At 48.9% G+C, this 13,384-nt stretch overlaps 1 protein-coding gene across 1 annotated transcript in view; it reads left to right on the plus strand.

Annotated features, from left to right (window-relative positions):
* The first annotated feature begins 1,037 nt into the window (after positions 1 to 1,037).
* Positions 1,038 to 13,384, plus strand: part of LOC144610102 (LIM domain-binding protein 3-like) — a 95,553-nt gene continuing 83,206 nt past the window's right edge. The window contains exons 1-2 of the mRNA XM_078428651.1: positions 1,038 to 1,128; positions 2,912 to 3,031. Coding sequence (XP_078284777.1) covers positions 2,936 to 3,031 — 96 coding nt within the window. The 5' untranslated portion in view covers positions 1,038 to 1,128; positions 2,912 to 2,935. The remainder of the gene's footprint in view (positions 1,129 to 2,911; positions 3,032 to 13,384) is intronic.

The raw sequence follows: 13,384 nt of genomic DNA on the forward strand, positions 1-13,384 counted from the left end.
GGCACGGCGTAGAGTTGCTGCCTCACATCGCCAGGGACCCGGGTTCGACCCTGACCTAAGGTTCTGTCCGCGTGGAGTTTACACGTTCTCCCCGTGACTGTGTGGATTTCCTCCGGGTGCTCCGGTTTCCTCCCACATTCATAAGACGTGTGTGTTTGTAGGTTAATTGGCTGTTGTAAATTGCCCCTGGTGTGTGTAGGATAGAACTAGTCTATCGTTGGTCGGTGTGGTCTCGATGGGCCTGTTTCCACACTATGCCAGGGGTTATGCGGAGAAGGCAGGAGAATGGGGTTAGGAGGGAGAGATAGATCAGCCATGATTGAATGGCAGAGTAGACTCGATGGGCTGAGTGGCCTAATTCTACTCCTATCACTTATGAACTCTAAACTAAGCTAAGCATGGAAAGATGGAATTTGAGTCAATTCCAGAAGACAACAGACAATAGGTGCAGGAGTAGGCCATTCGGCCCTTCGAGCCAGCACCACCATTCAATGTGAACATGGCTGATCATTCTCAATCAGTACCCCGTTCCTGCCTTCTCCCCATACCCCCTGACTCCGCTATCCTTAAGAGCTCCATCTAGCTCTCTCTTGAAAGCATTCAGAGAATTGTCCTCCACTGCCTTCTGAGGCAGAGAATTCCACAGATTTACAACTCTCTGACTGAAAAAGTTTTTCCTCATCTCCGTTTTAAATGGCCTACCCCTTATTCTTAAACTGTGGCCCCTGGTTCTGGACCCCCCCCCCCCCCCCCCCCCAACATTGGGAACATCTTTCCTGCCTCTAACGTGTCCAACCCCTTTAATAATCGATTATGTTTCGATAAGATCCCCTCTCATCCTTCTAAAGACCTTAACTCAAGCGTTGTATTAGGCACAGCAGAAATGTTATTCGGTTGTTGTTGTTGTTGTTGTGCTCCAAAGTGTGTTGAGAAGGCAGAGATACCTGGGGAAAGCTTGGCTCTGGTCAGTATGAAGGTCCTCCTTGCTTTCCCCACCTCCAGTGCCGGCTGTCTTTGCCCATCAGCTGACGTCAGGCCGGGACTGGGAGCTGATAAATGCGCTTCCTGATACTGGGCAGCTTCGCTTCAGCGGAATATCCATCAGTGGAGGCGAGCAACGGGGACGGGGTATGGAAATCTAGCCCTGCGTCTTCTCCTCTGCATGTCTTTCTCCCGTCTGTCGTTTGCACCGGTGGCTTTCCAGCCCGGCGATGCGTTTGCATGCAGCGTTTGTTTTTTTTAATGTTTAAAAAAGAAAAGGTTTAGGATTGATCTGCCTGGGTAGTTTGCAATGGAGATGGGACGTACTGCAGGCAGGGCAGGCTGGGGTGAGAGTGGGGAGATCTGTGGCTAAAGCAAGGGTTGCTCCTTTAAAGACAGACAGAGGGAGAAGGGGAAGGGAAGAGGGAGGAAGAAAGAAAAAAAACCCGGCTTTGAAAATATATATTTTTGTTAAAGTCCTCGACTTTTGGACGATTAACCAGTCGTTTGAGCGCCGGCGTTGTGAGTTTGTTTTAGCTGTTGCAATTCTGAGACCTAATCGCACACTTCCAGTGCACAGTTGCAGCCTCGTTTGTTCGGGGGCTTTTTAGAAAAGATATATATAATTTCTGTAATTATAAATGTCACTACCATCCCCTAACAACCAGGAAACTGGTGCATCTATTGACTGTGCAATGTGAAGCTTTTTTTAACTTGTTATTTGCTACTGCAGAGGAGAGATGAGGCTGCAGAGAGACTGAGATGGGCATGATTTTTAAATGTGATGGCATGGTTCTTTTCGTTTTGCTTTCTTGCTTGGATATTTCCGCAAACCCGGCTTTTGGTGGGACCGTCACCCAACAACAGTTTAACCCGTTCGGTGACCGGCCCGCAATGTCGAGGCGTTTAGCTTTATTCTAACTTCTTGTGACACCAAGTTGTAGAGAAACAAATTTCTGCTTTCCTGTTATTTGGCGGGGGTTTTGAAACTTAAAAACCTCGGTTACATTTTTTGTTTAAACATTAAATAAAATCTGTGACCAGTTAATATTAATTACCATTGACAACCAAACAATCTTCGTGTGTATATATATATATATATATATATATATATATATTTTAAATAGCTTGTATGTTTATTGTTGAAAAATTGTCTTGTTAACAAAAATTAGTAACAAAAATAATGCTGGTGTGATAAGATTGTCCTGGCTTCCACATATTACATGGGGGGTATTTTCTGAAGAGGGTTGGGGATAGATTTGGGGTGCCCAGAAAATCCGTTTCTATATTGAGTGATATGAGTCACACGAGCCTGGCATATCAGGTGTTGTGTTACCACCCTTATATGGCTCACTCTGCCTGTGGTCTCCTCATGCCTGATGACTTGTTTCTATTCTTGGTACCACTCTGATCCCAATCAGTAATTCAGTGGCTTTAAAATATATATATATATATTATTCACTAACTTTTTTTTCTTGTTTCTTCTCTGTCCCCCCTGTTCCCCCCCCCCCCCCCGTTCCTCCCCCCCCCCGTTCCCACCCCATTCCTCTTCCCCCCCATTCCTCTTCCCCCCCTGTTCCCACCCCATTCCTCTTCCTCCTTTATCTAACCCCATTCCTCTTCCCCCTGCTCCCATCCCATTCCTCTTCCTCCTTTATCTAACCCCATTCCTCTTCCCCCTGCTCCCACCCCATTCCTCTTCCTCCTTTATCCCTCCCCATTCATCTTCCCCCTGCTCCAACCCCATTCCTCTTCCCCCTGCTCCCACCCCCTTCCTCTTCCTCCTTTATCCCTCCCCATTCATCTTCCCCCTGCTCCAACCCCATTCCTCTTCCCCCTGCTCCCACCCCCTTCCTCTTCCTCCTTTATCCCTCCCCATTCATCTTCCCCCTGCTCCAACCCCATTCCTCTTCCCCCTTGTTCCCACCAGAAGAGGCTGGTTGGAGCGTGAACTATGTCGGCGTACAACGTGTCCCTAACGGGCCCTGCACCCTGGGGCTTCAGGCTGCAAGGAGGGAAGGACTTCAACATGCCGCTGACCATCTCCAGAGTAAGTCGCCTGCTTCTCCATGCCTCCAACGCTTGGTGTTGTCGAGTTGGGGAAGGTGGCGTTTCATTTTAACCCTCTAGTCGACCCGGACCTGTGTGGGCGGTGTGGGTCTGAGCTCTGCTCCAGCCTCGGCTTGTTGTGAAACGCCTCGCCCTCGTTGAACGCAGTGATTTCTGGTTTGCCAATCGTACCGGTGGGTTTATAAGTTCACAGGTTCTAGGAGCAGAATTAGGCCATTCACCCCATCAAGTCTACTCAGCCATCCCATCATGGCTGACTATCTTTTCCTCTCAAACCCGCCTTCTCCCCATAACCCTTAACACCGTTACTAATCAAGAACTTGTCAACCTCGGCCTTAAAAATACCCATTGACTTGGCCACCACAGCCGTCTGTATCAGGTGACTTTGGATTTGATGGTGTAATGAGAAATTGATCTGGTGGTCAAAGGGAAGAGGCACTAGAAGCAGGAGAGGGAACAGAGCATTCTGTTCCTTGGACCTGCTTCGCCATTCATGAAGATCAAGCCATGGCTTCAACATTGCTGTACTTCCCATCTCCCTTGCTCAAAGGAGCCTCCACCCTGAATATATTGACTGCCCCACAGCTCTGTGGGATAGGGAATTCTACCTCATTCCACCTATCCACCTCCTTGGAGACCCTCGGACTGTCCTTGATCGGACTTTACTGGACTTTATTTTGCACTAAACATTATTCACCTTATTCCCTTTATCGTGTATCTGTACACCGTGGACGGCTTGATTGTAAACGTGTGTTGTCTTTCCGCTGACTGGTTAGCACTCAACAAAGGCTTTTCGCTGTACCTCGGCACACGTGACAATAAACTAAACTGAACTCCAAAAATTCACAACCCTCAGGGAAATAAATTCTTCACTCTGTCCGAAACAGGCAACAAGCTGGTCATCATAGGCCAGAGGAGCTGAATTAGGCCATTCGGCCCATCAAGTCTACTCCACCTTTAAATCATGACAGATCTATCCTTCCTCTCTCAACCCCATTTTCTCCATAACCATTGACACCCTTACTAATCAAGAACCTGTCAATCTCTGCTTTAAAAATACCCCATGACTTGGCCTCCTCCACTGTCTGTGGCAATGAATTCCGCAGATTCACCACCCTCTGGCTAAAGAAATTCATCCTCCTCTCCATTTTAAAGGTACATCCTTTTATTCTGAGGCTGTGCCCTCTGGTGCTAGACTCTCTCGCTAATGGAAACGTCCACTCCATCCAGGCCTTTCCAGTTATAGGAGAGTATGGCTGGACTGAAGGACCATGAAGCCCCAGAACCTGATGGCCAATATGCGATGAAGATGGTGGGTGTACTTGGTGGCATCTACCAATATGCCACAGATCCTAGAACAATGTCCACTACAACGGAAGTGGTAACGGCAGCCGATAGAGTTGCTGCCTCTCAGCACCAGAGACCCAGGTTCAATCCTGACTGCAGGTGCTGTCTGTGTGGAGTTTGCACGTTCTTGTAACTTCTTGATTTCCACCGGGTGCTCCAGTCTCCTCCCACATCCCAAAGATGGAAACATAGAAACATACATGCGAGTTTGTAGGTTAATTGGCTTCTGTAAACTGCCCCGAGTGTGCAGGGAGTGGGTGAGAAACTGGGATGACTATAGAACTAGTATGAATGGATGATCAATGGTTGGCGTGAATTCGGTGGGCCGAAGGGCCTGTTTCCAAGCTGCGTCTCTAATCTCTTGGCCTCCACTGCCATCTGTGGCAATGAGTTCCACAGTTTCACCACCCTCTGGCTAAAGAAATTCCTCCTCAGTTCCTTTGTAAGGGTACGTCCTTTGATTCTGAGGCTGTGCCCTCTGGTCCTAGACTCTCCCACAACTGGATACATCAAAAAGTGATACATTCTTGATAGTATGCATAAGGAGGTGATATTTCTCCCTGGCGTAAAGATTACAGTCTCTAAAGGTTACTGTTCAGCACTGAGCGGAGAACAAATGTTTTCACCTTGAAACGTCACCTATTGTCCAGGGTCACAGCCTGACACCCTGAGTTACTCCAGCAATTTGTGTCTTTCCTTGATAAACCAGCATCTGCAGTTCTTTGTTTCTACAAAGTCCTTTGGAGCTGCATCACGAGTTACAACAGTTGTTTGGAGACTTTGGGAGGCTGAGCTTATCCAGTCACCTCTTAGTTCTAAGGTAGAGTTGCTGCCTTACAGCGCCAGAGACCCGGGTTGGAATCTGACTAAGGGTGCTGTCTATACGAAGTTTGTATGTTCTCCCCGTGACCGCGTTGGTTTTCCCCGGGTGCTCCGGTTTCCTCCCACACTCCAAATACGCGCAGGTTTGCCGGGTTAATTCGCTTCTGTAAATTGTTCCCTAGTTTGTAGGATAGAGTTAAGGGCCTGTCCCACTTAGACGATTTTAAGGCGACTGCCGGTGACTAGGCTGTCGCCGACAGTTCGTCGCGGGCATGATCATGAGGAGTCTTCAAAGAATCGTAGTGGATCTCGGCGCATCGCTGAGAAATCAACCGGTATGAAATTTCTCGATGACAGCTGGCTTGTCGCCAGGTATCATTTGAAGATACCATAAAATACTTGTGTTTAACCAATTTAATTACCGTCAGGACATTTGCCAATTTTTCGATGTTTTTGGCCATCAGCGATCACTTTTAAAGTTGGCTCCCAACCCAGATATGCAACCCAGAAACCAGATATGCATCTCCCGTACATTTTCATAGCATGCCCACACTCGCACAAAAATCCGTTTAACCACATTTAAAATTAAATTTCTTAATACTGCTATTAGTAAACTGGAAGTCAATCCAGTTCATGCCTTGTTACCGTGAAGCTTGGTTTTCAAGTAACCCGGGCAAGATGTTATATTTCAAAACTCTCAAGTAATTACAGACTTGTCAGTGATTTCAGCGAAAATTAGGACGCCGGAGAAGCATTGATAAGCGTGGGAATTTTGCGATGTTTCCGAAGATGGTGTAATCTCTTAGCCAGGTGCTAGTTTCACAAAAAAAGTAACTTGTATCGACCTGACTCGGCATTGTCGTAGGGTAAAAGAAAATGTTGGCGATCTGCTACGACTTTGACAGTCGCCTAAAAAATCGCCTAAGTGGGACAGGCCCTTTAGGGCATGGGGGATCATTGGTTAGCTTGGATTTGGTGGGCCAGAGGGTCTGTTTCCACACTGTCTCTCAAAAACAAAAACTATATATAGGAAGCTCAGAGGCGGAGAAGTGAACGTGAGAGGAGCGAGTTCTGAAGAAGGATTCCGACCCAAAAAGCCGTCTATTCCTTCTCTCCAACGATGCTGCCTGAACCGTTGAGTTACTCCAGCATTCTGCGTCTATCTTCGGTGTAAACCAGCACCTGCAGTTCCTTCCTGCACAAGTTGGGAAGAAATATTCCAACGTTGCTCAGAATGTACCAGGCTGGAGACAGAAAGACTCCCTCTCTCTCTTTCTCTCTCTCTCTCTCTCTCTACATAATTGTTTAGTTGACACTTGAAGTTCCTGCGGCAATAAATCTCTGACCTGTTCCCTGCTCTCCGGCACACTGCCATAGACTGCGAAGCCCCATCAGCTGTTGGATTTAGGTCATAGTCGAGAACAAAAGGGGAATTTGTGGCTAGTTGATGTCATCGCCTTATTCCACTGATGGGGCAGATGTGCTGCCTAATCCCTGGCAGTGAGCTGCACACAACTCATTGTGTGTGGAATGAATGGAAGGCTGTGCCCTTTCCACTTTCTTGCTGAAAAAGCTGTCTATTAATACGTGCCGAGGTGCCGGTTATACCAGCGTGAGTCATTAGGAGGTGATTTACGAGCGAGGTGACTGGCTCGGGCAGGTTGGAAGGTCACCTTTACGTCCTGCTGATAATTCAGCTGCTGCATCTGTGTCCGTAACTTGGTATATAGGGGCACGATGTCTTGTGATTGTATCGCGTACAATGAGGTGACCAGAGGCCTGTTGTAGGAGAGACGAGGAGGGTTGAAAATGGACAAAATCTCGCACTCTGGTAGTTGGGGGGTGGAAGAGGCAATTCAAAGCACCTGGGAGATCGGGGACGTTGGTGCGGAGGTGGAGAGATGTAGGTGACTGCAGGTTTAAGTTTATTATTGTCACGTGTACCGAGATGCAGTGAAAACGCTACATTATGCATGGTATCGCATCCGCTGATACTATACGTTAAGGGCAGCGCAGTGGTGCAGCGGGTAGAGCTGCTGCCTCATAGCGTCAGAGATCTGGGTTCGATCCTGAGCTTGGACGCTATCTGTGTGGAGTTTGCACGTTCCCCCTGTGACTGCATGGGTTTCCTCCAGGTGCACAGGTTTCCACCCTCATCCCAAAAATGTGTGTGTTTGTAGGTTAATTGGCCCCCGGTAAAATGCCCCGAATGTGCAGGGGAAGTGGACACGTTAGAGGCAGGAAACATGTTCCCAATGTTGGGGGAGTCCAGAACAAGGGGCCACAGTTTAAGAATAAGGGGTAGGCCAAGTAGAACGGAGATGAGGAAAAACGTTTTCAGTCAGAGAGTTGTAAATCCGTGGAAGGCCAAGTCTCTGAATACATTCAAGCGAGAGCTAGATAGGGCTCTTAAGGATAGCGGAGTCAGGGGGTATGGGGAGAAGGCAGGAACGGGGTACTGATTGAGAATGATCAGCCATGATCACATTGAATGGTGGTGCTGGCTCAAAGGGCCGAATGGCCTCCTCCTGCACCTATTGTCTGTTGTCTACTGAAATGGATTAACGTAGACCAATGTGAATGGGTGACTAATGGTCGTTATTGACAGTGGGGGGCTTGTTTCCATGCTGTATCCCGTAAACTACAATTAGAAAACTTCAATCAAGCTAAACTTAACTACAATAGGTAGAGCAAAATGGAAGATAGAACGTACGGATTCTAGTTCTCAGCACTGGACTTTGGCTGTGGAACTGATGCACGACAATGTCCACGATGGGGTGGGGGTGAATCAGACCGTGCCCCAGCTTATGGAAGGACTTGATAACAGAGGGGCAGAAGCTGTTCCTGAATCCTCTGGTGCGTGCTTTCAAGCTTCTGTACCTTCTGCCTGACTGGTTGAGTTTAGTTTATTGTCACGTGTACTGAGGTACAGTGAAAAGCTGGAGACGGAGAAATTACCTGGCCATGACAAGTCTTTGATTATATTGGCTACTTTTCCGAAGCAGCGTGAAGTGTAGATGGAGTCGATGGTGGGGAGTGTGGTCAGTGTGGTGGACTGGGCTACATCTACAATGGTGGGGAGTGTGGTGCGTGTAATGGACTGGGCTACGTCCACAACTCCCTGCGATCTTGTGCAGATCTGTTCCCAAACCAAGCTGTGATGCAAGCCAACTGTTTGCTTTCCATGGCGCATCTGTAGAAGTTTGTAAGGGTCATTGGAGACATTCCGAATTTCCTCGGTCTCCTCGGCAAGCAGAGGCAAAGGTCTGACTTCTTGGCTGTCGATCAATGTGGTTGGTTCACGACAGATCATTGGTAATACTAACGCCAAGGCACGTGAAGTTCTCAATCATTTCCTCTTTGGCACCACTGATGCTGACTGGGGCATGTACTCCACTGTGCTTCATGAAGTCAATACGAGCTTGTATACACTGGGCTTGTATACACTGGAATTTAGAAGGATGAGAGGGGATCTTATCAAAACATATAAGATTATGAAGGGGTTGGACACGGTAGAGGCAGGAAACATGTTCCCAATGTTGGGGGAGTCCAGAACCAGGGGCCACAGTTTAAGAATAAGGGGTCGGCCATTTAGAACGGGGATGAGGAAAAACTTTTTCAGTCAGAGAGTTGTAAATCTGTGGAATTCTCTGCCTCAGAAGGCAGTGGAGGCCATGCCTCTGAATGCATTCAAGAGAGAACTAGATAGAGCTGTTAAGGATAGCGGAGTCAGCGGGTATGGGGAGAAGGCAGGAACGGGGTACTGATTGAGAATGATCAGCCATGATCACATTGAATGGCGGTGCTGGCTCGAAGGGCCGAATGGCCTACTCCTGCACCTATTGTCTATTGTCTAGCTCCTTCGCCTTGCTGTCCTTGAGGGAAAGATGATTGTCCTGACACCATGTTATGAAGCTCTTGATCTCTGTCCTGTACTCCGTCTAGTCATTGATTGTGATGTGGCCCACCACAGTGGTGTCATCTGCAAATTTGTAGATGAGGTTGTGGCTGAATTTGGGCGTCACAGTTGCCAGTGTATAGAGAGCCTGGTCGGTGACGACATCTCCGCCACAATAGTTCTCAACAGTTGCTGTGCCGGGAGTCGGGAATAGGGAGGTCGGGAATGGGGAGGTGGGGAGGGGGAGAGGGTTGGGAGAGCAAGATGTTGAGTAAAGAAAGGCACTGGGCTGACATGGATGGTTCGGAAGAACCAATTCCATTCTTCGCTTAACCTTGAGTTTTATTCTGGATCTGACCGCATGAGGTGACGGTACCCGGCCCACCTGGGGAGATTCTGGAGTGGGTGTAAATCTTTGATGATTCCTGACTGCAGTGGTAACTGGGGGTGGCACGGTGGTGTGGCGGTAGACTTGCTGCCTCACCGCGCCAGAGACCCGGGTTCGATCCTGACCACGGGTGCTGTCTGTGTGGAGTTTGTACGTTCTCCCCGTGACCGCGTGGGGTTTTCCCAGGTGCTCCCGCATTCCAAAGACGTCGAGGTTTGTAGATTTTTATTTCACAAAATGCTGGAGTAACTCAGCAGGTCGGGCAGCATCTCAGGAGAGAAGGAATGGGTGACGTTTCGGGTCGCTAATGCGTAGGATGGAACTAGTGTGAAAGGGTGATCGCTGGTTCAGTGCAGGCTTGGTGGGCTGAAGGGCCTGTTTCCGCGCTGGATCTCTAAACTAAACTAAATTGTAAGGTGCAGTGATGGGTTGTAGCCTGGATGGGCATCGATGTCTTGGTGGGGAGCGGGTATTGATTGCCCCATCTTGACTTGTGCACGTACAATACGTTAGTGGCATCTAAGAGGCTTTTAGATGGAAATGCAGTGAGTAGAGGGATATGGATCACGTACAGGCAAATGAGATTAGTTTAACTTGACATCATGTTCAGCACAGACACTGTGAACCAAAGGGCCTGTTCCTGTGCTCTCCTGCTCCACGAAGGGTCTCGACCCGAAATGGCACCCATTCCTTCTCCCTAGAGATGCTGCCTGTCCCGCTGAGTTACTCCAGCACTTTGTGTCTATCTTCGATTTAAACCAGCATCTGCAGTTCCTTCCCACTCGACTGTTCCGTGTTCTATGAATGGCGAACAGCTGATTTACTGAATGAATTATGTCCTAGTGTGACCGCACCAGGCAGGTCTCGACCTCTCAGCCTTTTACGTCTCCGTCGTGTCAGAGCTTTGAGGAATGCGGCAGCTTTTTCTGGGCACGAGATACCTGCTGGGGCTTTGAACATAAATGGTGGTTTCAGGACTCCAGGCGGGGAATGTAAGATTAACATGGTGCGAGGGTGGGAACAATAGGTCACTGGCCCTGTGTGAGCACGAGACTCCCCACCAGCCCCACAAATCACGCACCTCCTCCCTCCCTCCCTCCCTAGCTGATGAGTCTGTGGTGAAAAGACTCAAGGTTATGGAGATATCGAGGCATAAGTATAATCACACGCACCACAGCACACTGAAGTGCCCCCTTGAAAGGACTTGGTCTGGTTAGCATCAGCTTCCGATTGTGATAAGCTGTTGGAGATTTGCCCGCCTGCCTTTGGCATCTTGCAGGGAGGGCGAGGTTGGAGGGAACGACTCTGTTCAGTGGGTGCGTTTTGCCCGGAAATTATTTCTCATCCCGAATTCCCTTCCCTTCGATTTCTGTGCTGACTGAAGAGGTGGGATTCAAACCCATTTTCCGGATTATTCTGTCTTTGAGACCGGGAGAACAGTAGAGTCACGGCTGATAGAGCTACTGCCTCACAGCGCCAGAGACCCGGGTTCAATCCCAAACTGTGTGTATGGATTTTGCACGTTGTCCCTGTGACCGCGTGGGTTTTCTCCACGTGCTCCGGTTTCCTCCCACCTTCCAACGAAGTGCAGGTTTGTAGGTTGATTGGCCTTGGTAAAATTGTAAGTTGTTCCATGGTGTGTTGGATGGTAAGTTGTTCCATGGTGTGTTGGATGGTATAGCACAGAACTAGTGTGCGGGGATCGCTGGTCGGTGTGGACTCAGTGGGTCGAAGGCCCTGTTTCCACGCTGTATCTCTAAACTAAACTATGCAGTATGTTGAGTAGAACAGAGGAGAGATTGCAGCAGAGATTAGGTGTTCAATGCTCCTTTCGATCAAAACATGTCTGTCACTTGTTTCCCTGGCTTATTTATATTTTTCCTTGCGTCACACTTTGTGATAACACTTGAGGTACACTTCGTCAAGTGTGCCCCACACTGGAGAAAATGTGAGACGGTGTAAATAGGACAGCACAGCTGGTCGAGCTGCTGCCTCACAGTACCAGAGATCCAGGTTCAATCCTGACCACGGGTGCTCTCTGTGTGGAGTTTACACGTTCTCCCTGTGACCCGGTGGGTTTTCTCCAGGCGCTCCGGTTTCCTCCCGCATCCCAGAGACGTGCGGGTTTATAGGTTAACTGGCCCCTCTGTATATCACCCGCTAGTGCGTCGGGTATGGATGCAGAATTGGGATCAAGTAGAATTAGTGTGAATGGGTGATCGATGGGTCAGTGTGGACTCGGTGGGCCAAAGGTGTAGGAAAAAAACTGCACATGCTGGTTTAAATCGAAGGTAGACACAAAATGCTGGAGTAACTCAGCGGGTCAGGCAGCATCTCGGGGGAGAAGGAATGGGTGACGTTTCGGGTCGAGACCCTTGGGTCACCCATTCCATTTCCCCCGAGATACAGCACAGAAACAGGCTCCTTTGCGTACTACACTTCAGTATAGGCGATTTCAACGGAGTGGTTCATCTTGTTCCTCTAGTATCTTTGCTGGCAACACCGATCCTCTCCTCCGTCCTCCGCCATCTTGAAATCAGCCCTTGGTCCAGCGTCCGTCGTCGACTTCCCCCACCCTCCCTCTCGAGGGGGTGCCTGCCAGTACCCGTGTTTCATGGGGAATGGTGGAGGGAAGGTGAAGGTTTCTGGCGGTAAGTCCAAGGTCTGCACCCAGCTAGCTGACGACAAGGATGGCAGTGCCGAAGAGTCAAGAGTTTAATTGCCAAATGTACCGACAACAGGACAATGCCATTCTTACTTGCAGCAGCTTCATAGGCCTGTGAACACGAGTTTATTTTGTTATTGTCACGTGTACCGAGGGACAATGAAAAGCTGTTTGTTGCTTGCTATCCAGTCAGTGAATAGATCATACATGATTACAATCACACTGTCCACAGTGTACAGATACAGGGAATATCGTTTAGTGCAAGATAAAGTCTACTCAAGTCTGATTAAAGATAGTCCAAGGGTCTCCATTGCCGTAGATGGGAGGTCAGGACCGTCGGTGGTCAGGGGGTATGGGGAGAAGGCAGGAACGGGGTACTGATTGTGGATGATCAGCCATGATCGCATTGAATGGCGGTGCTGGCTCGAAGGGCCGAATGGCCTACTCCTGCACCTATTGTCTATTGACCTGCTTCTGAGTTGGTGCCCCACCTGGTCTCGGATCTAATCCTTGCCTTCCACCTTCATTCCTTCCTCTAGCTTCACAATTCGCAACTCTTCAATCCTTTTGTCTCATGCCTTCTGCCTTCTCCTCTCTGGCCTTTGTCCAACCACCTACCTATGTACCTATGAGGGGGTGATGCCCCCCCTCCCAAACCACCCCCTCCTCCCCCGGGGCATCACCCCTATCCACCTATCATCTGCCAGGTTTTGTCCTGCCTCTTCTCTCTTCCAGCTTTTTTTCTTTCTCCCCCCCATCCCAACCATCACAATCATTCTAATGAAGAGTACTGACCCGGAATGTCACCTATCCATATTCTCTACAGATACTGCCTGACCTGTTGAGTTACTCCAGCACTCTGTGTATGTTTTGGTACACAGAGTGCAGTTCCTTGTGTCCTCGATAAATTATTAATCCAGCACTGGAGCAAAACAAAACTAAAAGTCCTGAGTGCAATCCAAGGTAGTCCATAGAAGTTCCCAGTGGGGGTCAGTGCTGTTTCGTGTTGAAGAGCTTGATCGCTGTTGGGAAGAAGGTATTCCTGAACCTGGAGGCCACGTTTTGCATACCTTCTTCCCGATGGTAGGAGTGAAATGAGAGCGTGGCCAGGGTGGTGTGGTTTGTTGATGATGCTGACTGCCTTTTTGAGGGAGCATCTCGTGCACATCCCTTCCATGGTGGGTAGATCGGCACCCGCGATGGTCCGGGCAAG

This window comes from Rhinoraja longicauda, chromosome 35 (assembly GCF_053455715.1).
Source record: "Rhinoraja longicauda isolate Sanriku21f chromosome 35, sRhiLon1.1, whole genome shotgun sequence".
Classification (NCBI taxonomy): Eukaryota; Metazoa; Chordata; class Chondrichthyes; order Rajiformes; family Arhynchobatidae; genus Rhinoraja; species Rhinoraja longicauda.